The sequence below is a fragment of the Balearica regulorum genome, chromosome 12, assembly GCF_011004875.1.
Source record: "Balearica regulorum gibbericeps isolate bBalReg1 chromosome 12, bBalReg1.pri, whole genome shotgun sequence".
Lineage (NCBI taxonomy): Eukaryota > Metazoa > Chordata > Aves > Gruiformes > Gruidae > Balearica > Balearica regulorum.
Genome location: NC_046195.1, coordinates 14,980,794 through 15,001,297, shown reverse-complemented (window position 1 = coordinate 15,001,297; position 20,504 = coordinate 14,980,794). Strand labels below are relative to the sequence as shown.

At 45.5% G+C, this 20,504-nt stretch overlaps 1 protein-coding gene across 2 annotated transcripts in view; it reads left to right on the top strand.

The window, feature by feature from the left end:
* Window positions 1-263: 263 nt before the first annotated feature.
* The window catches only part of FANCI (FA complementation group I), a 24,462-nt gene continuing 4,221 nt past the window's right edge, over window positions 264-20,504 (top strand). The window contains exons 1-31 of one of the 2 annotated variants that reach the window (XM_075765109.1): window positions 264-430; window positions 558-630; window positions 1,194-1,324; window positions 1,728-1,884; window positions 1,963-2,020; window positions 2,481-2,522; window positions 2,992-3,115; window positions 4,032-4,117; window positions 4,300-4,432; window positions 4,703-4,795; window positions 5,301-5,437; window positions 6,247-6,427; window positions 6,985-7,072; window positions 7,964-8,094; window positions 8,748-8,818; window positions 9,737-9,851; window positions 10,238-10,360; window positions 11,467-11,535; window positions 12,755-12,856; window positions 13,658-13,837; window positions 13,932-14,053; window positions 14,453-14,617; window positions 15,171-15,350; window positions 16,676-16,839; window positions 17,233-17,309; window positions 17,766-17,882; window positions 18,626-18,677; window positions 19,275-19,402; window positions 19,536-19,604; window positions 19,733-19,820; window positions 20,132-20,313. In XM_075765109.1, coding sequence (XP_075621224.1) covers window positions 347-430; window positions 558-630; window positions 1,194-1,324; window positions 1,728-1,884; window positions 1,963-2,020; window positions 2,481-2,522; window positions 2,992-3,115; window positions 4,032-4,117; window positions 4,300-4,432; window positions 4,703-4,795; window positions 5,301-5,437; window positions 6,247-6,427; window positions 6,985-7,072; window positions 7,964-8,094; window positions 8,748-8,818; window positions 9,737-9,851; window positions 10,238-10,360; window positions 11,467-11,535; window positions 12,755-12,856; window positions 13,658-13,837; window positions 13,932-14,053; window positions 14,453-14,617; window positions 15,171-15,350; window positions 16,676-16,839; window positions 17,233-17,309; window positions 17,766-17,882; window positions 18,626-18,677; window positions 19,275-19,402; window positions 19,536-19,604; window positions 19,733-19,820; window positions 20,132-20,313 — 3,522 coding nt within the window. In that variant the 5' untranslated portion in view covers window positions 264-346. Of the gene's footprint in view, window positions 431-557; window positions 631-1,193; window positions 1,325-1,727; window positions 1,885-1,962; window positions 2,021-2,480; window positions 2,523-2,991; window positions 3,116-4,031; window positions 4,118-4,299; window positions 4,433-4,702; window positions 4,796-5,300; window positions 5,438-6,246; window positions 6,428-6,984; window positions 7,073-7,963; window positions 8,095-8,747; window positions 8,819-9,736; window positions 9,852-10,237; window positions 10,361-11,466; window positions 11,536-12,754; window positions 12,857-13,657; window positions 13,838-13,931; window positions 14,054-14,452; window positions 14,618-15,170; window positions 15,351-16,675; window positions 16,840-17,232; window positions 17,310-17,765; window positions 17,883-18,625; window positions 18,678-19,274; window positions 19,403-19,535; window positions 19,605-19,732; window positions 19,821-20,128; window positions 20,314-20,504 lie in introns of both variants that reach the window. The other variant, XM_075765108.1, reaches the window with a different exon arrangement.

The following is a 20,504-nucleotide window of genomic DNA, read 5'->3' as shown; positions in this document are numbered from 1 at the left end:
TGCTGCCTGTACTGCACGCTGCTCTGCACCCCACACCACTCTGCACCCCACATGCCTGCACCCTGCGCTGCCCTGCACCCCATGTGCGTTCACCCCACGCCTCCCTGCATCCCGCACCACCCCACACCCCCACGCTTCCCCGCACCACGCGGGACTCGAACTCGAGGACTCCCGGGCAGCCGGGGGAGGCGGGGGCAGCCGGTGGCGGGGAAGGGAAGTGAGCGCTGGGGGGGCGGGAGCTGTTGCCCGGGCGCTGTGCGGGCACTTCCGGGCGGGAATTTCGGGGCGACGGAGCTGGGGCCCGGGGGGCGGCAGCGGGTCCCCGGCCGGGCGCCTCCGCGGCCCCATGGCGCAGCGCATCCTGGCGCTGGCGGCCGAGGAGACCCCCGAGCGGCTCCAGGAGGCCCTGCAGAGCCTGGGGGAGAGCGAGGTGCGCGGAGTCCCTGTGTGCGGGGAGGGGAGGCTGAGCCGCCGGGCCCTGTCAGGCGGGTGGAGGCGGGTTCTCCTCGGGAGGCCTTGGGTGAAGTGCAGCTTCACAGCGTCCCTTCTCGTTGCAGCTGGGCGATATGGTGACAAGGCAGGCCTTGAAGGGGAGGGAGACGGCAGCTTTGCTCAGAGGGATCTTCAAAGGTGGGTGATCTCTGAGCTGCGCTGTGGGTGGGCGGGCAGGGGGGCTGAGTGCCCATGAGCCGGTGGGTTACAGCTGGCTGGGTGAAGTAAGTGGTCAGCAGCACAAGGAAGTGTCGTTTTTGGTAAGAACCAACTAGTCAGGGCTGTCACAGGGAAATGGGGCATCCAAAAATAGGTACGGGAAGTAGGAAATCAGACTAATATATTTGTAATGAAGCTGTTGTAAGTGGGCTTTACTTTTGGCAGCCCTTACGTACCTTGGAGTAGAACTGAGCTGGTCAGCTGTAACTTAATTGCCAAGCTGATTCTTCTCGACATTTTGACACTTCCTGATCTCCGGCAGCAGGTTGAGTGAACCTCAGGGTGTGATAACAGCAGTTTTTATCCAAGAGATTCTCATTTCCTGTGCTGTTTTTTTATCTGTTTTGTCAGATAGATAAAATAGGGAGTTGCAGTCAGGTGACAGTTTAGCCCTGCTAATTTCCTGTGCTTTAGCAGCATGTTGTTACTTAAATACTTTTTTCCCCATTCTTTATTTGTTTTCTTTATTTTCTCATTATAAGGCTCCCCTTGTTCCCAGCAAAGCGGTGTTCTCAGGAGGCTTCAGGTTTACAAGCACTGCATCCCGCTAGTGGAGTCAGGGGACCTGCATTTGGGAAAGGTGTCTGAAATCATAGGACTGCTGATGCTGGAGGTAGAAGCTCATTTGGGCTGGCTTTCCTGGGGTCTGCTGGGTATCGTTTCGCATGTAGATTGAGATGCTTCACTGGGCCACTGGGGGAAATGAGTTGTGTCCTTTCCATGGGTCTGCCCTGGACTGAGCTGGGGTTGGAATTTGCTGTGTATGTAAATGTGATTATCTTTGGGTATTTAGACTTAGGCTTGAAACTCCAAATCTATAATTACATCACTGTGATTTACTGCTCTGTTCTGTAAAGGACAGTACAAAACAGATCTCAGGGCTGAATTCCCCTTTCAGGACAACATTTCAATGTAAGAAATGTTGTCCTTTGCTTGGTTTTGGTGACAGTTTGGCCGTATATGTGGAATTCTCCTGTGCACTGCCTCAGGCTCTTTCATGTTGTATCTTCTCCCAGGCTCGCCAGCTGCCAGGCCAAGCATTAGCTGAGCTTGCCACCCTGTTCGTTGATGTTATTAAAGGCGGCAGCCTGTCTAACGGGAAATCCTTGGAGTTGTTTTCCACTGTTCTCACTGCATTGGCCAGTTCGAAGGAGAGCCTGGCTTATGCGAAAGGTAACCCCTCTCAGTTCCTTCTCCCCAGCCTGTCCTCCCTTCCTCTGGAATCACCTCCTAAAAGACTTGCTTTTTCAGGTGAACTGAATGGGGAAGAGTTTAAGAAACAGCTGATAAATACCCTCTGCTCCAGCAAGTACGTACATCTCCGCCAGCTCTTAGTTACATGGCAAAACAGTGCGCTTCACGTTGTGCTTCAAAAAAGACATCATGATGAGCTGGATGTCACTGTCTGTGTCTTGTTCTATCATCCTTGAATCTTTGCCCTCTGTGACAGGGTCTTCTCTGGCTGGGAAGGCAAGAGAACAGCCTGCTCCCGGATTTTGTAATAGCATTGCATGAACTGGCCTCAGGAACTACTCATTTTTGTTCCTTTCTTGGTATTTGTTATTGTGGAGGCAGGCTGGGGCAGTTCAGAACCATTGTAAGTCTGGGTGGTAAGGGTGGCAGTGGTGATTTCTGGTGGAAATCTGACTTCTGATCTTAATATCAGAATGTAATAGGGAAATGGTGACATCGAATAATTGTGTACGAGGAGGGAAGGGATAAGCGATAATTCTACTTGCTCTCCATTTTCTACATTTTTGTTTTACCAGGTGGGATCCTCGGAGTGTAATACATCTTGCCAACATGTTCAGGTAATTCTTTTCCCCTTCAACATCAACACTTTCTTGTGCTGTGATCCTGTCTGTGTGCCATTTCACATGTAGCATGGGGCAATCACAAATAGGTATGACCATTCCAGGCACAGCCCAATGGATGGTTGAGTGGATGAACATCCACATCGGATCAGTCTGGATACAAAACACAACTGGGCAGGCATGGCATCACGGTTTTTATTCCATGTGTGAGTGAGCCTTGGCAAATTAACAGTACATTAATGAACAAGCATAATGTGGAGGAGATCTAAGCACCGAAGGTCGAAGAGTGTACTGGGACAGTGGAAGGGTATTGAGGGATCTGTGGCAACTGCTTCGGGTGAGGACTTTGGCAGCGCTCACTGCCTGCCTGTACATTAGGACCTTTTGTCTAGTTATGGGTTGAATGTGCTGTGGGATTCTGAAGGAAATTAGTGAAAATTGTTAGGATGCATCTTTGACTCAACAGGGATATTCCACTATCGGGAGAGGAGCTGCAGTTTGTGGTGGAAAAGGTCCTTAGGATGTTCTCCAAAGTAGACCTGCAGGAAATTCCCCCTCTGGTCTATCAGCTGCTGCTGCTTTCTGCGAAGGTAAAAGCTCGTGGGAGCTGGTCTCCCCCTAAGTGTATACCATGAGGAAAAAAATATGTACAGACTCAGCTATAGGCTGGATTTTGGAGGGGATTCTGATTGTTCCCAAACTGTGCTGTGGGGAGCGGGGCACAACATGATGTCAGTAGTTGTTTTTTTCTCTAACTCCCTCTAGCCTGAAGAAGCTGAATGCTCAGAGGAAGATACAATCTTGATCTTCCTCATGAGGAAAGAAGGAAACCTTTGGGAAATAAGGGATGAGCATGGACCTAGCAGACAGCAGAGAGGATTGGTTTTTTCAGTGTTCTTAAGTGTGGTTTTGCTTACTCTCTGTGGTCTGCACACTAATAATAGCTCATGCAGTATGACTGTCTTCTGGGTTGTAGCCTGACTTGTACTGGAAATGTCTCATCTCTTGTGCTCTTCCTGCAAGCAGAGGCTGCCGATGGCATCTCTGACCTTTGACAGGGTGATCTGGCTCTTTTGCTTGCTTCATTGGTGACCAAGTCAGTGCCAGAATGATCCAGTCAAAGACAAATTGTGTGTGTGTTATAGGAGGTTGATTGGGTCCTCTGGCCAAAATGTAATGTTAGATTTAAGGTTAGGAGTTTGAAAGCCTCCCTAATTGATTATAACATAAAGGATCCTTTCTAATTAATAATAACTTTATAAAAAAGAACAGCTGAGAGCTTCAGCTTCTTCCAACTCTTCCATAACCACAGTCAAAAGAAATGTGCAAACTAAACGAGAGTCACTTCATCTGGACATGAGCCACACAGGAGCCCTCCCCCAACTCAGTGATTTATGAAGGGAAATGAAGGATACCATGATATCTGTAATTGGTGTGGGAGTAGAGTGTATTTCTCTGGGATACTGCAGACCCTGCAGTGCCTTAATGTAATGTCCTGCCTTGCAGGGTAGTAAGAAGACTGTTTTAGATGGAATCATCAGTTTTTTCAATCAGTTGGATAAGAGACAAAAGGAAGAACAGAGGGCTCCACAGTAAGTTCTTTCTCTGTTACTCCCTTTCTTTACTACCTGGGTATTTGTAGTCACCCTGGTCCTGCCCTTGAAGGGCTCCTTCAATTTGAACTGTCAAACTTTGTGCAAGTACGTCCTCATTAATACGTACGAAAATATTTATGGTATTGGATGGCTTGGTTTTTTTCTGATAAATCTTACAGATCAGTGGACCTTGAGGTAGCCACAGTGCCCCTAGACCAGCTCCGCCACGTGGAAGGTACTGTTATCCTCCATATCGTTTCTGTTATCAACCTGGATCAGGACCTAGCCGAGGAACTCATCAAACATCTAAAGGTACAACAAAGATGGAACCGGCACTGTTGTTGAAGGTGTTGAAGCAGGTTTTTAAAAATCAACTTAATTGGTTATCTTTAGAAGGGATTTAATCATTTTTATGATCGCAGTCACGTTCACTTTAGCAAGTGCTATGACGTGTTTGAAGAGACGTGTCCCTTTCTTCACCACAACAGCAGTGTGATATTTGCCTGATAGCTTCCCTCAACTTGTGGGACTCTGCAGTTGAAGTAAGTTGAAGCTTTCTGACTCTTGCTTGCTATTTTCTAGACTGAGCAACAGAAGGACCCTGGTAGAGCCCTGTGTCCCTTCAGCGTGGCTCTTTTGCTGTCAGTTGCAGTAAAACACAGGCTGCAAGAGCAGGTATGTGGGTGTATCGCACATACAGAGAACTTCCATGGGGAGGTACGTGGCACTCCTTTTAAAGGAAAGGAAGCATGGTGAGGTCATAGTCCCATAAGAATTAGGCTTAAAATGGTTCCAGGATGCTCGTGAGGAGGCAGTTAGATCATTGGTATGCTGTATTTTACTGAACACTATAAAAGACCCCAGAGCAATATCAGAAGTTTCCAGAGTTGTGATTCCTGTGGGTTGGTATTGTAGGATGAGGAAAAAAGCAATATCGTCTTTTCTTTTTTAATGCTTTGGCTCTGTGGTGGCCACCTGAAGTGCATCTGGCAGCAAGTTACCCTCCTTGAGGCACGTAATGAGGTTGGTGTATTTGTCCTGAGAAAGAAGTGAGTTAAGATTTTTGGCAGGCTGTACTGGAACTTGTGCTCTGGCTGGTGCTCTTACTGGAACATATCCAAGACTATACAGGTCCCATTTCAAAGATCGCTTCCTCACACTCAATGATTTTATGTTCCAGATATTTGATTTCTTGAAAACATCAATCACAAGAAGCTGCAAGGACCTGCAGTTTCTTCAGGCCTCCAAGTTTCTGCAAGATTTGTTTCCTCAACAATATGATGTAACTGCTGTAATTCTGGAAGTGGTAAAAAATAGGTGAGTTGTTGCCACATGCTGCAGAAGGCCTAATGGGCTTTGGGAGGGGGAGAATTTCAGCCTCGCTAGAATGCTCTAGGTGCTAAATACTGCTGGTGCCGGCAGGGAACAGTGTCAAATCCAAAGTTTTTATCACAGTTTTATATTGAGGAATTAAAAACCAAAGTGCAGCTGTATAAATTGCCCCCTCCACTGCAAGTCTCAGCATCTGATGGGACAGAGGACTCAAGTGATCGGGATTCTGTCTGTTTCTTACTGGTAACGCAGCTGACAGCATGAGTCATGCTGCCAGCAGTAGTTTGTGTTCTGATCAAGGGATAAGTGATAGGTTCACTGTTTTCTTCCCCCACGTGGTTAGTTCTTTAATCATCCTGTGGGATAGGCCTGTGATCTGTCACCAGTTGTCCTTTAGTTTGATGTGAGGCATTCCTATTCTGTCTTCCTCTCTGACTGGAAGATCTCAGGATCAGTAAGATATTTGTGCATCCCGACTGTAGCCCTCAGTCATGTTCAGATCAGACCTGAGTGCATTTCATTCCCCATAGCACGGAAACCTCTGGATGGGAAAGGAACTCTGATGGCTGGAGAACCAGGACTGCAAGAGGTGTTGTGCTGAGCACCTGTCCCTCAGCCTAAAAGACAGTCGTGAGGCTGTGAGGGATGTCATCTTCCCTGGAGTGATCAAGCATCTCTCACTGCTGCTTTGGACCCTGGAATGACTGTGGAAGATTTTACTTTAGACTGCTGTAATCTAAACCTTTTGTGTGACTAAGTTGTTTCTTTTCTGGTCTGTTTAATGTTTTCCTCAGTGCGTTTGGCTGGGACCACGTTACTCAGGGCCTGGTGGATCTCGGCTTCAGCCTAATGGAATCATATGAACCAAAAAAACCGTCTGGAGGAAAAGCTGCTGATACCAGTTATGGCCTTTCAAAAATGCCAGCCCAGCAGGCTTGCAGACTGGGAGCGAGTATTCTGCTGGAAACATTTAAGGTAGTGTATGTTTTGGAGAGAGGTTTTTTTGAAGGGAGGAAACTGTTCTTATTTTCTCTTGGTAAATGGTGTCAAAACCTTGCCTGCCATATCCATCATGAGTGTTTTACAAACAATACTAGATTTAGTCTCCTATTTGCCCCTGTCCAGCTGGAAGAGGCTATCCTTATAAAGACTAATCCTAATCTGTTCCAGCTACCATGATATTTGTGTAATCCCTATTACAGTTTCCAAGAAACTGCAGAGAAGGTAGAGAAATTCAGAGGGGGGGTTGACACCAGCATCTTCATTGAAGTGGTAAATTTACATCCCTCAGACAATTTGACCCATTAATGTTCCAAGTGTACTGTGTGTGTGTCTCTGATGTGCTGGTTCTGATTGGACTGGGATGAAAACTGAAGTGGTCTGTGAAAAAAGGGGACTTCTGGCAACCAGTCCCAGCTTGCATGTCGGATCTGTATTTGCTTTGTACTGTACAATGCTTATGCTCTGAAGTACAGGAATATCTTAAATTTATGTAGGTTTTGATTTTTATTTATTGTTCTTTCTCATTTCAGGTTCATGAGCCCATGAGAAGTGATATTCTTGAGCAGGTCCTGAACAGAGTCCTCACAAAAGCATCATCTCCTGTCAGCCACTTCATAGGTAACAGGAAAGAGGAAGGAATGTGTCCTGCTCTGTGGACACTCAGAACGTAGCTTCTGAGAACAAGTTCCTGCTGCAGTGACCAGAAGCCAAGAAAATCAGTTGTTCCTTCCCCTGTTACTGAGGTGTCAGCTGCATCAGATTACCTTGTATTCATCGCAGGTGAAAACATGTTTGCAGGCAGTTGCCATGGAACAGCTGACACACAGGAAGTTGGTATCCGTCAGTCAGTAACTTGTTACACGTTCCTAAGCCTTGCCTTCCTCCTTGTCCTCTGGCAGGTGCTTGGGAGTTGCTGGGGCTGCGGAGGTGCCTGTGCTGCAGCCTCTTCTCTTACACCTCAGTGCCCTCTGGTGGGGTGAGGCCCTGCAGCCAGGTTGTGAGTGTTTCACACCGCATGCCTGCAGCAGAGCTCAGATTTTCATAGAATCATAGAATGGTTTGGGTTGGAAGGGACCTTAATGCCCACCTAGTTCCAACCCCCCTGCCTTGGGTAGGGACACCCTCCACTACCCCAGGTTGCTCAAAGCCCATCCAACCTGGCCTTGAACACTGCCAGGGAGGAGGCATCCGCAATTTCTCTGGGCAACCTGTTCCAGTGTCACTACCCTCATAGCGAAGAATTTCTTCCTAATATCTAGTCTAAATCTGCCCTTTTTCAGTTTAAAACCGTTATGCCTCATCCTATCACTACATGCCCTTGTAAAACGTCCCTCTTCAGCTTTCTTGTAGGCCCCTTCAGGTACTGGAAGGGGGCTCATCATATCATGACCTGTCCGTGTAATGAAAGGGCTTTGATTGTTCCCTAATTGTTAGCTCTGTAGAAGTCTTTTGCTCAGACTTTTCTGGCCTCTTGGCAGCAGCTGCTCTTTTTGTCGTTTTATTTTTCAGACTTGCTGTCCAATATTGTTGCATCTGCTCCTCTTGTGCTTCAGACGTCATCCTCCAAAGTCACAGAGACCTTTGACAATTTGTCCTTTCTGCCCATTGACACAGTGCAAGGGCTTCTCCGGGCAGTACAGGTAAAGCTTTGCATTTTTCCATGAATATCCTTGCTAGTTTAGTTCCAGTGACAGCTCTAGGCCACAATTATATGCATGACCTAATAACCTTCCTCGTAAAACCTTTATGTTCTGCAGTAGGTTGTTCGGTGTAGCATGGAACTGTTCTTCAAGCATGGATTTGCACGTGCCCTCTAGCAAAAAGCACATGGTGCAGTCTGGCATAGTACCGAAACTGCTCTGTGCTGACCTTTCATCTGGAAGATGCCCAGATGCTGCACAGTGTAGAAAACTAAGTATACAGTGTTTAGCTGAACAGCTGTAGCTGTCACTTTGATTTTTTTTCTCCTTCCAAGCTCCATGTCAGTATTTCTCTTTCCCTGGGCTGAGACATTGCACTGGCATTAAACTTCTACCTGCTTCATCCAGTCTGGGAATAACAGTTCTTTTCCCAAACCCTTAGACTGTGTCCTCACTAACCTGCTAAGGTGTCTCACTGCTACAGCTCTCTGGGTTTAATTTTATATTCTTTTAAAATGTTTTGGTTCTCCTACTGTACCGATGACAGTATTGGAAATGCAGGGCCAGATGGGCCTGAGGAAGATGAGCTCATATGCCCCAAGGGCTTGGCATGCCTTAGTGCTTTTCTCTCCAAAGTATATCTTCCTTTCCAGCCTCTGCTCAAAGTCAGCATGTCAGTGAGGGACTCCCTGATACTTGTTCTCCAAAAAGCTATCTTTTCCAGGTAAGCTGGGAAATGGGTTCTTTGAAAAGATTTCTACAAGTCATTTATATTTTTGGAGCAGAAATATTGTTTGTTGGTTTTGGCTAAGTGTCTCTTACTGTGTTCTTCCCTTAACTAGGTGGTGACATCTCCTACCCCTTTAGCCTAGGACTGTAGTACAGTCACAGCTCTACCCACTAAGATGCAAATCCCAACCCCTAGATGAGTGGACTTTGGGAATTCAGAAAGCTGTTGGGAACTCCAAATAAGTAGGCAAAATTAAAACCAGTTCCGACGTGTCTACACAGCTGAGTACATCCAAATGCAAAGGAGAGTCTCGAAGAAGCCACTGATCAGAATGCTGAGCTGCCATCTTCCCTCTGATCCCTTATGAAGTGGTAGCGAAGCGGGCTTGTTGTCTTGGTAATGCTTTAAGCAAACCATCCTGCTGTGTTCTTAATGCTGTGATCGTAGACTGGATTTTGTTGGGCAGAGGCTGCCTGGTTATGAATACAGAATTCGTAATTTAGGATCGTTATTCAAGGCAAGGGACTCAATCTTGGGAAAGACCTGGGGTTTTGGTGAGCAAAGCAAAACACCAGCTTTTTGTGAGGAATTTTCCAACTCTGAGAAGAGCTCTGTGAGACTCAGGGAACATTTAATGCTTGCATCTCTGCCTGGGGCTCTTCCTCAGTGTGAGCATTGTGAGGGCAGAAAGGAAACTGAATGTTGTGAGAGTATAGAGCAAAGGAGTTCCCAGCAAACTGCCAAGCTCCTCCCTGCTTGGGACTGTGCTGCCCTCTTGGGGAATACAGTTCTGTTGGGCCCAGTCACTGTATTTGTGTATCCTTTTTCATTACTGAGTTCATCTTGTATTTCCTTCTGAGCTTCTTGCTTCCATTTTGATTTATGCTTCTTTTTTCTCCCCCTGACTCACAGGCAGCTCGATGCTCGTAAAGCTGCAGTTGCTGGCTTCTTGCTTCTGTTAAGAAATTTTAAGGTTCTGGGCAGCTTGTCCTCTTCCCAGTGCAGCCAGGCCATTGGTGCCACTCAGGTAAGTGCTGTTCTGCAGTCCCTGGTGAGGACATATGAGACAATCTCATGTCTAATACGCACTGTTTGAAACAACTCAAGAGTGGAGCGTTTCCCCAAAACGGAAATATAACTTCAGTAAGGATTACTCCTGGAAGAAAGACTTTGGGAAATGGTTTGTGCAAAGAGAAGCTGGCCCAGGAATGTTGCTTTTCAGAGTTATTCTCTCTTACAGCACCAGTATTCTGGGGAGTATTTACACTGCAGCGTGATGATGATAAAGAACCTGGCAGCACACTAAGGACTATTTCAGTGATTGTTTAGTTGCCAGGCCCCTTATCACCTTGCTTCTGTGTTGTGATATTTGAGAATTGTAACCAGTATAATGTGACTAATATTCCCTCTCAGGTCCAGGCAGATGTTCATGCCTGCTATAATTCTGCAGCTAATGAGGCCTTCTGCCTTGAAATCTTGGGCAGCCTGAGGCGATGTTTGAGCCAGCAAGCGGATGTTCGACTCATGTTATATGAGGTAAACACAGTTTCTTCAATCTCCTTTTAAACAGCCACTAGCTCTTCTGTAGTCTGGTTCTACTGTAGCCCCAGGTAAATAATGACCACATTATTGTGGAAAACAACCTATCATATCAGTTATGTTCTTCATGGGACACATGTACCAAGGACTGGTTTTTTTTTCCATCCTTCTGCTTCTTTTTATTTTGGACCATTATAAGCCCAAAGACACATTGATCTTCCTCATCTCATGCGTTGCTTAAGAGCAAAAATGTGTGAAAGTCTCTCTTCCTGTGTTGTGGTGTAGGAAATGGGAAGCACATTTGATGCCCAGTGATGAGGAGTGTTATAACAGGCATTGGATAGAAGCAGAGTTGCTGGGAGTCAATGATGGGCTCCAAAGAAAACCCTGACTGGAGAGTATGGGGAAACTTCCTTACAGACTGCATCAGGGATCTTTTCTCCTCTTCCTTTCACAAGTTTCTCTAAAGGCTTGTCTGTCCCTTAGATTTCTTGTGACAAATGGCCTAATATAAAGAGCCATTTTTGGGTGCATATCTTAGTTCCTGAGGTAACTGTGGGGTACCACCTTGAGGAAAAAAAAAAAAAACTGTTCAGGTCAGAGACATCTTGTTTGCTTCTTGACTTCATTGGACTGACCTTTGGTGAGCTGCAAGTTTTGGGTGTGCTCATCATTGTTGCTATAAGACTTGAGCTTGCTTTATCCATCCACTGAGTTTTCTCAGTCTGAAGGATTTTTTGCCTCCTACAGTTTCCCCACTGGCTTGTTTTGCCTTTGAAGCAGGATTTCACAGTTTGAAGTTGGATCTAGTGCTAGTGTTAAATAGCAGTGAAAGTCACTCTGGGCTTGATGCCACCGCTGCTAGGGAGATACAGCTTGTGAGAGGGCCCCATGAGGAAATTCATACTCTTTCTGATTCATACCTTCTTTCTGTAGCGCCTTTGCTTTGCCAGGTATGGGGTTTTACACTGAGCACATTGTTACTTCCTCGTGGTTCCTTGTGGTGCCAAAGGGTCGTTGCTGTTGTATGACACCAACTTGTTATGCATGTGGTTCATTTTCTTTGTTGTGTAAGCCAACTTGTCCTTCCTTCCTGTCATCAGGGGTTTTATGATGTCCTTCGCAGGAACTCCCAGCTGGCCAGCTCTATAATGGAAACGCTCTTATCCCAGGTAAAGTACTGCTCTATGGCAAGGCTGCAGACACCCTAAGAATTCTGCATTGCAACCAGTATAGCAAGCAATTCAGTTTAAGTATTGGGAAAATAGTTCTCCCTTACACTAGAAATGTGTTTAAGTGCTACAGCACTTCTATAAAGCAGTGTTCAAAACCCTGCTATACTGAGAGAGCAGACTAGGTCTGGAGACTGGTTTATATCCTGTCACAGGGTGGAAGAGAAAGGATCTCTTGGAGACCTTTCCAACCCTTCATTTCTGAGATGCACTTTGTGCGCTCCCTGTTCCTTAGCAGTGCACAGCAGTTACCCTCCCATACTTCCCCAAGGATGTGCGCTGACATAGTAATTATTATTGCTGTCCTCCCATCGGGAGAATAACCAAGTCCATGTAGGATCTAGGAGGATTAACTCATCCCCCAACAGTGTTGCTCATGGCAACAAGACAATCACATTTCCTCAATCCATTGGACAGGCTGTGCTTTCTTTGAGACAAGTAATTTTCTTCCTTTTAATCATCTGTAGAGTTCATGCTGACTAATTCCAGCTTTCCCATGACAGTATAGGGTCTGAGAAGGGAACATGAACAGAGCCAAGGCAGCTTTTGGGAACAGAGCAGAGGGCACTTAATGGGAACTTAGTGTAAATGTATAGAATTTCATTGCATCATTGTATATACGACTTTGCTTATTCAGTTCTGATCCTATATAAGTACTCAAGAGCATATCTCCTTCCAGTGGTGTGCCAAACAGCCAGGAACTGGTGCAAGCATGGTCTCTCATGATTTGTTTTAGTGCCAAGTCTAGCCTCCATAACCGTGTGCATGCTCAGGCCAGGAAGCTGGGCGCCGTAACAGGACCAAGCATTCAGTACGGGTGACAGGGCAACAGGAGCAGTGAGTTCTGCAGTGGGCAGCACTGCAGATCAGGTGCAAGTGATGTTGCATGTTGAGGCAACACAACAGCAAGTGGTCAGATAAACTTGTTTTAGGTCAGTGACGTGTCCTGGCTGAGAGGTACATGAGCAACTCAAGAGGGGATTTTAATTACTAATAGAGCAGATGACGTGGCTTAGGTACATGTACAGTCCCATTATCATCATGCCAGTTTTTGCTGTGTAGAATGGAGTACAAAGATTATCGTACTTTGTATTGAAACAACCTAAGAGGCTCAGTTACCAAGTAACAGGTTATTTTTATTTCTTGTTTTCTGTGACAGATAAAGCAATATTACTTGCCCCAGCCAGACCTCCTGCCTCCACTGAAACTTGAGGGATGTATTATGGCTCAAGGAGATCAAATCTTTCTGCAAGAACCACTGGTAAGAGCTGTATTGGCTGGCCACAGCTGCAAGCTCATCTGTTCCGTAGCATTTTAGTTGTACTGCTACATGAGCTGAATACCTTGTGTTTCTTCAGCCTCTTCTAGCCTGGAGCAATTCTTTTAATGAATAGAGCTGGGCTTCTCACCCCTGCCTCAGGCTATCTATTAGAGCTCTGTTAGCAAAGTGGTTTGGGGAACCTGTGTAAAAAATGCTCTAGGAACAGCGTAGTTCTGTTACCCTCTATTGAGCTCAATCTGGGGTTTTTTTCCCTCCTTCAACTTAATTCCACATGAAATAGTCGTGCAGTGTGTGTGTAGCAGCAGGAAGAATCTGCCCTTTGATTTTGCTCCTTTGATATTGTTGGAGATGAGACCTCAACAACTGATTGGATTTCCGAGGGAACTAATTCAAATTAATCACCTTGTTGTCCCCTAAGGAAGCTTCTGTGCTGTGCTACAGTAGCCCACCAGAAAGGGAGCAGACAGTTCAGCTAGAGTGAGAGCCCTTTTGGAAATTCCCTTTCCTTCTCCTCCAGCAGTGGAGGGAGCAAGTGGGAGTTAAGCCTTTACATCCCGTATAGGCAGTCTCATGCAGACAGCATTGTCTGAAGCTAGAACTGGGTTCATGTAGGATTACAGATCCCCTCGTTCTGGGAATGAGGTATATTCTAGAGACTCAGGTTAACCTCCAAAGGCAGCTATGGCTCTTTGCATCCAACTCTAATAGTCTAGCCTGTGTCCACTTCTGCCAGTGACCTCCAGCTAGAAGGCTGAGTGTGACTGTGCCTGCTTCCTTCAGGCCCATCTGCTCTGCTGTATCCAGCACTGTCTCGCCTGGTATAAGAGCACTGTGCATCTATGCCAAGGAGCTGAAGATGACAACGAGGAGGAGGATGTGGGATTTGAGCAAAACTTTGAAGAGATGCTAGAATCTGTCACACGACGCATGATCAAGAGCGAGTTGGAAGACTTTGAACTGGTAAATCAGGTTTTCAGTTTGACTCAGTGGAAGAAGACACTGAGTTCTTGTCAGTTTTTGAAAAGATTTTTCACTTGTTTCCTTTACCTCTTAGGATAAATCAGCAGATTTTTCTCTGTCTTCTGGTGTTGGTGTAAAGAATAACATCTATGCCATCCAGGTGATGGGAATTTGTGAGGTCCTCATTGAGTACAATTTCAACATAGGGAATTTCAGGTAAAACATCAAGTCTTACCCTCCAGCACTAGCTGTGCTATGCTGTGCCTAGTTCTTCGGAGTACAGGACGCAGTCATTGCAAGCACCAGATAATAGTGCCAACACAGAATCAGAACAGTGCTTTCTGAGTGTGTGTGCCTTGTGGGACAGACATTCACAGAACTTTGGGGAATGTCTTGTTTTTGAATGGGGGGTGTTGTGGGAGATGTGCCATTTTGTAGAAGAGCAGGTCAGGGAGGAGTGGGTGAGGTATACACTGTTAGGGAGGTGGAGAGATGTCATATGCCATCGGTTTATCATTTAGAAAGTGTCATTGTGTAATTTGGCAACTGAAGCTTGAAATGGGAAACTATAAGACTGAATTTTCTCTGTTAATGCTTTCTACTACTTTATTGCAGTAAGAACAGGTTTGAGGATGTCCTAGGCTTGTTTACATGTTACAACAAACTCTCTGAAATCCTGAAGGAGAAAGCTGGAAAGAACAAATCTACTTTGGGCAACAAAACTGCACGGAGCTTCCTGTCCATGGGTTTTGTATCTACTCTGCTCACAGCTCTGTTCAGGTGAGAAGCTGTCATATCTGGAGAAGCTTTAAGGTCTATTCAGAAGCTGCTTTTGTGGTGTCTGCATGCTGGCTGTCTTGTGCACTGCATACACAGTACAGGCATTTTAATTTCTGTATAAAGCATGCGTGGTAACAGCACTTGTTGTGTGGAGACCATCATAGTCGAGGCAGGAACCATAGCTGTGCAACCCCTGGTGTTGACAAGACAGCTTTCCTGGACCTTGCTTATGACTTGTAAGACCTTGAAGAGTCTCTGCTCTTCCAGTCCTGCGCTGTTCCCTAGACAACAAAGTCCAGTGTTTGAGCTCCACTCCTCTATGGAACAGAGCCAGACATCAATTCCAACCATGTCTGTTACTGTATTTGGAAAGGCTGATGGAACTGTCTCCTCTGAGTCTTCACTACAAGCTACCAAACAAAGGGTCTTTTCCTCCCTGAATTCAGCTAGTGATTTTGTTTGTAAATGCATATTTAGATTTTGAATCTCGTAGGCTATGTCCATGCTTTTTTAGTGCATCTTCAGTTTTCTGACAGTGCTCTTGATTCTCCAGGGACAATGCCCAAAGCCATGAGGACAGCCTAGCAGTTCTGCGCTCCAGCACAGAGTTCCTGCGCTATGCCGTCAGTGTAGCTCTGCAGAAGGTGCAGCAGCTGGAGGAGACAGGACAAACTGATGGACCAGATGGACAAAATCCTGAGAAGATGTTTCAGAATCTCTGCAAAATCACACGGTGAGTCACTGTGGCGTGTGAAGACATCAGCCCTAGAAAGCAGCAATGCATTTCGGGGATTTTTGATTCTCAGGTAGAGTTTTGAAAGAAGAATGCAGACTATAACTGTTTCAAGCTGTTACTATTACTGGGTTGAGGTCATTGCCTTTCTTTGCTCTTGAGAAATCAAGTGGAGGTTCTACAGTTTCTGTGCCAGAGTGAGTGATACCGCTCTAATAACAGTACTTGGCCTGGAAGAACCAAACACCATCAAACTCTCTTTTTCAGCCTCTTTCTGACTTTCGGCTCATCACTCATTGTCACAAAGCAGGTAGGATGGTTACAGGCTGGATTGTTGAGGCCTCTGGGATGCAATGAAGTTAAGATTTATTCCTAGCTACAGTATAAGACAGATGTAAGAGGGACACAAGCTTTAGAAAACATTTGTTTAGGACTTTTGCAAGATGCTTGAAGACATTCATGCATCTAATCCTTTGGAAATCCAAGAATGTTAAGCATCTAAATGTCTTTTGGGATCTAGGTCATATCTGCATGGGGTCTTTTCAGATCCCGGTCAGCAGAGAGCACAAAATGCAAATTACCCCTGCCATGAATAATGCCCGTTTTGTGTCTCACCCCCAAAGAATAGAGGCTGGTTTTGTTGCAGTCATTAGGACTACATGTGAGCTACATGTTTTGCGTGATTGGACATTGAAATAGAATAAGATCATCTGTGCAGGCAACAGAACTAATGAGAAGAAAAGAGAGGGAACAAAAAAGGGAAGAAGTGGGCTTAGGAAAGCAGGAAAAAGATGTTTGCCCACAAATAGAAAAGTCTCCTTTGGGCCAAACAATTTTGCTTTCTTCAAAGCTTTTCACTTTGCTTTACCTGCCTTTACCTTTCTGATTTTATTTATATGGAGCCGTATAGAGATATCTGACATTTCACAGCTTCAAACTGCCAAGAGAAAAGCTCTTTTTGTCACTGACAGATTTGACACCAGTGGTCAGTGTTTGGGTAGTCTGAGACAGAAGGAAAGCCAGGTGGAAGAAATGAGTGTATAAAGATGGACTTGAAATGGGATTGGAAGGTCCCTTGGCACCTGGAAAGAATTAAATTATTTAGCTGTGCAGTAGGAATGCAGTAGCTGTTTTGCTGACATTGAAACAAGATCTTCTTAAAATGGATCTCTTCTCCCTCCACTTTCCTATAATAAAAAACCCTTCCATTTTAGTTATATTAAAATAATTCTAAGATCAGAATCTGTGATTAGCCCTGTTCTAGTTCTTGCACTGCAGCCAGCTTTACTGGAGCATGTGATGTTAACTCATCTCCTATCCCCTAGGGTTCTGCTTTGGAGATACACTTCAATTCCCACTGTTGTTGAAGACTCAGGGAAGAAGAAGGGCAAAAGCATTTCACTTCTGTGCTTGGAAGGTTTGCTCCGGATCTTCAACACGGTGCAGCAGCTGTACGCTGCCAGGATACCCCAGTTTCTACAAGCCCTGGGTACTTGGTACAGTTCTGCTCTGTTTTCCAGGCTTTGTGTTCCAGCCCGTGTGTGGGCAGTTAGGGACCTTTATCCGGAAGTAGAGAGAGGGGTCTGGTCCTTGTCTCTCAGTAACAAGGTGGGCTTAGTAACATTGATTTTCATGCCAGAGGCAAGTTCCAGAGATATCTTTACCTGCTTTTATAGCCTGTCAGCAGAGGATGGTTGGGGTCTGATATAGCATTCGTCTGTTTGAAGTTTGCCTTTAACACATTTTTTGTGCTCACCACAGTTTTGCAGTCTGTATTCCTCCTCTAGCTGCGAGCAGTTGCAGTCTTTCCCACTTTTGGAAATAAATCCTATATTCTGCTCTTGGCATTTAGCTTTTTTCTGCACCTCTCTGTCTCTGCCAGATATTACTGATGGTGACGCAGAAGAAACGGATATTAATGTCACAGAGAAAGCTGCCTTCCAGATCCGACAGTTTCAGGTAAGTACCACTGTGTGCTGCAAGTGTTCCAAAGCACCAGTAATTCTGGCAGAAAAAGCTGCTAGCTCTCTGTTACTTGACCACAGGATTGAGTATGCGATAGCCACTGTGACACTGATTCACTGGCAGTACAGAAATGTTTCTGATCCCTAAGGAAGGCTTCTTCAGGGCGCTGTGCAGAGCTGGATTGAAGTGCACATGTATTTACAGAGCGATAAGGTCCTTCAGTGCAGCATAAACTTACCTGAGTATTGTAAAAGTCACCGTGAATCATATGTGGGCCTCTGTGTAAGCACTCATCACAAAAACCAGCACTTGCTCTTTAGAAGAGTCTTCTCTTTATATTCTTTGTCATTCTCCTTTTTGCTGATTCCTTTATCTGCTGCAGCTTCTGGTTATTTGCTTCTTAAAATGGCCCTGCAACAAGCATGCACACTCTTTCCTTCCCATGATCAGAGGTCCCTGGTGAACCAGTTCAGCAGTGCTGAAGATGACTTCAACTCCAAAGAAACACAGTCACTCATCACAGTTCTCTCCACTTTGTCCAAACTCCTGGATCCATCCTCTCAGCAGGTACTTCACAACCTTCACACGGTGGCAGGGATGTGTGTAGTAGCCGTAGGTGTGGGAAGAAAATTGTCAGACTGGGTTGACATCTGAGGGCTTTGACAGGTGTGCATGTTCTGCCTTCTCCTGCAGACCACACCATGTCAAAGTGACATTTTAGTTATGTTATCAAGCACGCTCCTGTCAAATGCCTACAAGGACAGTTAAGAACAAGTTGTCTTCCCACTCCTGATCCTGCCTTTGGGCACCTGGAGTCTGAATGACTTGTTCACCTGAGCAGGGACTCCTAACAGAGCCTAGACGTGATGTGGCTTCCTCATGGGAACAGAGCCAAAAAAAGCCAGCAGACTTATGACCAGTCCAAGCTGGCTGAGTGCCTAATTCCTTTCATGCAAGGAGGCATTTGCTAAAGTGGACTAGAGGTGCCCCATTTTTACAAGGTAGGGACTGCACTCAAAGTGTGCCAGAAGTCTGGAGTCATCATTTACTTTAAATAAAAATGGAGCTGTTACTCTGTCCAAGGGAATGTATAGCCATTCCCCTGTCCTAATTCTCAGGTTTTCACTTGTTAATAGGTTAAGTGTCCCTTGTGAAACTTCACAGAGCATGGCTGGGTACCTTTCTGCCAGAAGGGGACTCTGCTGGTCTCCCTTTGCTTGTTTTTTTTTGGGTGGTGGGATTTTTTTATTATTAGTTTTGTACTTTGAATTCTATTTCAAAGCCATAATATCTTTTCTCCCCTTATGCAGTTCCTTCAGTTCCTGTCTTGGACAGTCAAAATTTGCAAAGAAAATGCTCTTGGTAAGTAAGCTTTAAGGAGCGTGTTTAGATGTGATGGATGTGTCAGGTCTGTTACCAGACCCTTAGATGCTCTGCTGTTGTCTGTCCTGCTTTTACCTCTTTTGTTACAGATATATTCAGGTCCCATTCCGTGGCAGATTGCCATGACATTATGGTTATTAGCAAAAGTATTGGGGAAGAAACTCCATCTCTATAAATACTAGCATTGCTGAAGAAAGAGAAGCCACTTACTTGACTTGTCTCCCTTGTTATTTAGCACATCTGTTGCTCAAATCTGGATTTATACTCTGGAAAGATATTATTCTTCCCAGAGTTTGTATTGCTTCAGTACTTCTGGTCATCATTTTTCTATGAGTTGAGGGCTCCAGTGTGCTGTACTTCCCCTTGCAGTATTACATGTGATGCCCAATGTTGTAAACTCCACTTTTGTAACTGCGGTGTTTTGATAGGATTTTTACCTACTGTGAATCATTTCTGGGAATGCAGAGTGTTAAATCCATACCGAATCTGAGACTTTCACTGGATGTCCGATATTCCTAAATAGCTAGGGGGGCTCTGTACCCAGTAATGTGTTGTTTTCTTTTCCCTTCCCCACAGAGGATATCACTTGCTGCAAGGGTTTGCTGTCTCTGCTCTTCAGTCTCCATGTTCTGTACAGGAGTCCTGTCAGTCTGCTGCGTGAACTCGCACAAGACATCCACGCTTGCCTGGGAGACATAGATCAGGTATGATGCAGAAGCAGCCTCACTCTTTATCACTTAGTGCTGTCAGTGCAGAATCAAATGCATCTCTGGTGCAAACTATGTAACAGCAGCTAAAGTTTTACTCACCCAAATTTCTTTTCTCTCCTCCGACCAGGATGTAGAAGTGGAGAGTCGGTCCCATTTTGCCATAGTGAATGCCAAGACTGCAGCTCCTACTGTCTGTGTGAGTCAAAATAGTGTGTGTGGAACAACCTGTAGTGTCCAGGGCTACTCTGCTACAAGTGGCTTGTAGTTTCCTGTTGTGCCAAACTCCTCCAAGAACCTGTTTTGTTATTGGTGTTTCTGTCTTAGCTGCTGGTTCTGGGTCAGGTGGATAAGGTCCTTGAAGAGGTGGATTGGCTTATCAAGAAACTCACCAGTCTGGGATCAGACACATCAGGTAATAAAAGTGGTCCATTTCTTACTGTTATACCTTTGTCAAAAACAGATGAAGATAGAGAGCAAAAAGATATTCTGGGATTTTGAGGTAGCATCATCTGAGGGCAGGTTAAACTCTCCCTTGAGTTTGTTCAATGAACAAAATGAACAAGACAGAAAGCGTTGTCACAGAATCCCTCCAGTGACTGTTTTTCTTGTACCACACTGGTGCTTTGTGCACCAGAAACAGAGGTGGTCTTTTGTGCCTCCCACCTGCATAATTGGATTAATTAGACACACATCCACCAGGTATCCATCTCTTTCTTCCAGAAGACTCTTCTCAGGCATCAAACCAAACCCAGGCTCTGGAGAAAGGTGTCATTCTGCAGCTGGGAACTCTACTGACAGTTTATCACGAGCTGGTACAGACAGCACTCCCTGCAGGGAGCTGTGTGGACACACTGCTGAGAAGCCTCAGCAAGACGTACGCAATTCTCACCTCCCTCATCAAACATGTAAGTGCTGTTCTGCTGACAGTGGGCTGGCTGGGATCTAAAAACTTTTTCCCCCATCTGCTACAGCAAGCTCACAGTGACCCCTGGCAGCAGCTATGCTCAGAACTGGGCTGGTGATCTCTTGCAGGAGTTGAGTCCTTATTCTGTTGGCTTTCACGCCCCCAGTTTCATGACCTGTCTGAGCAGTGATA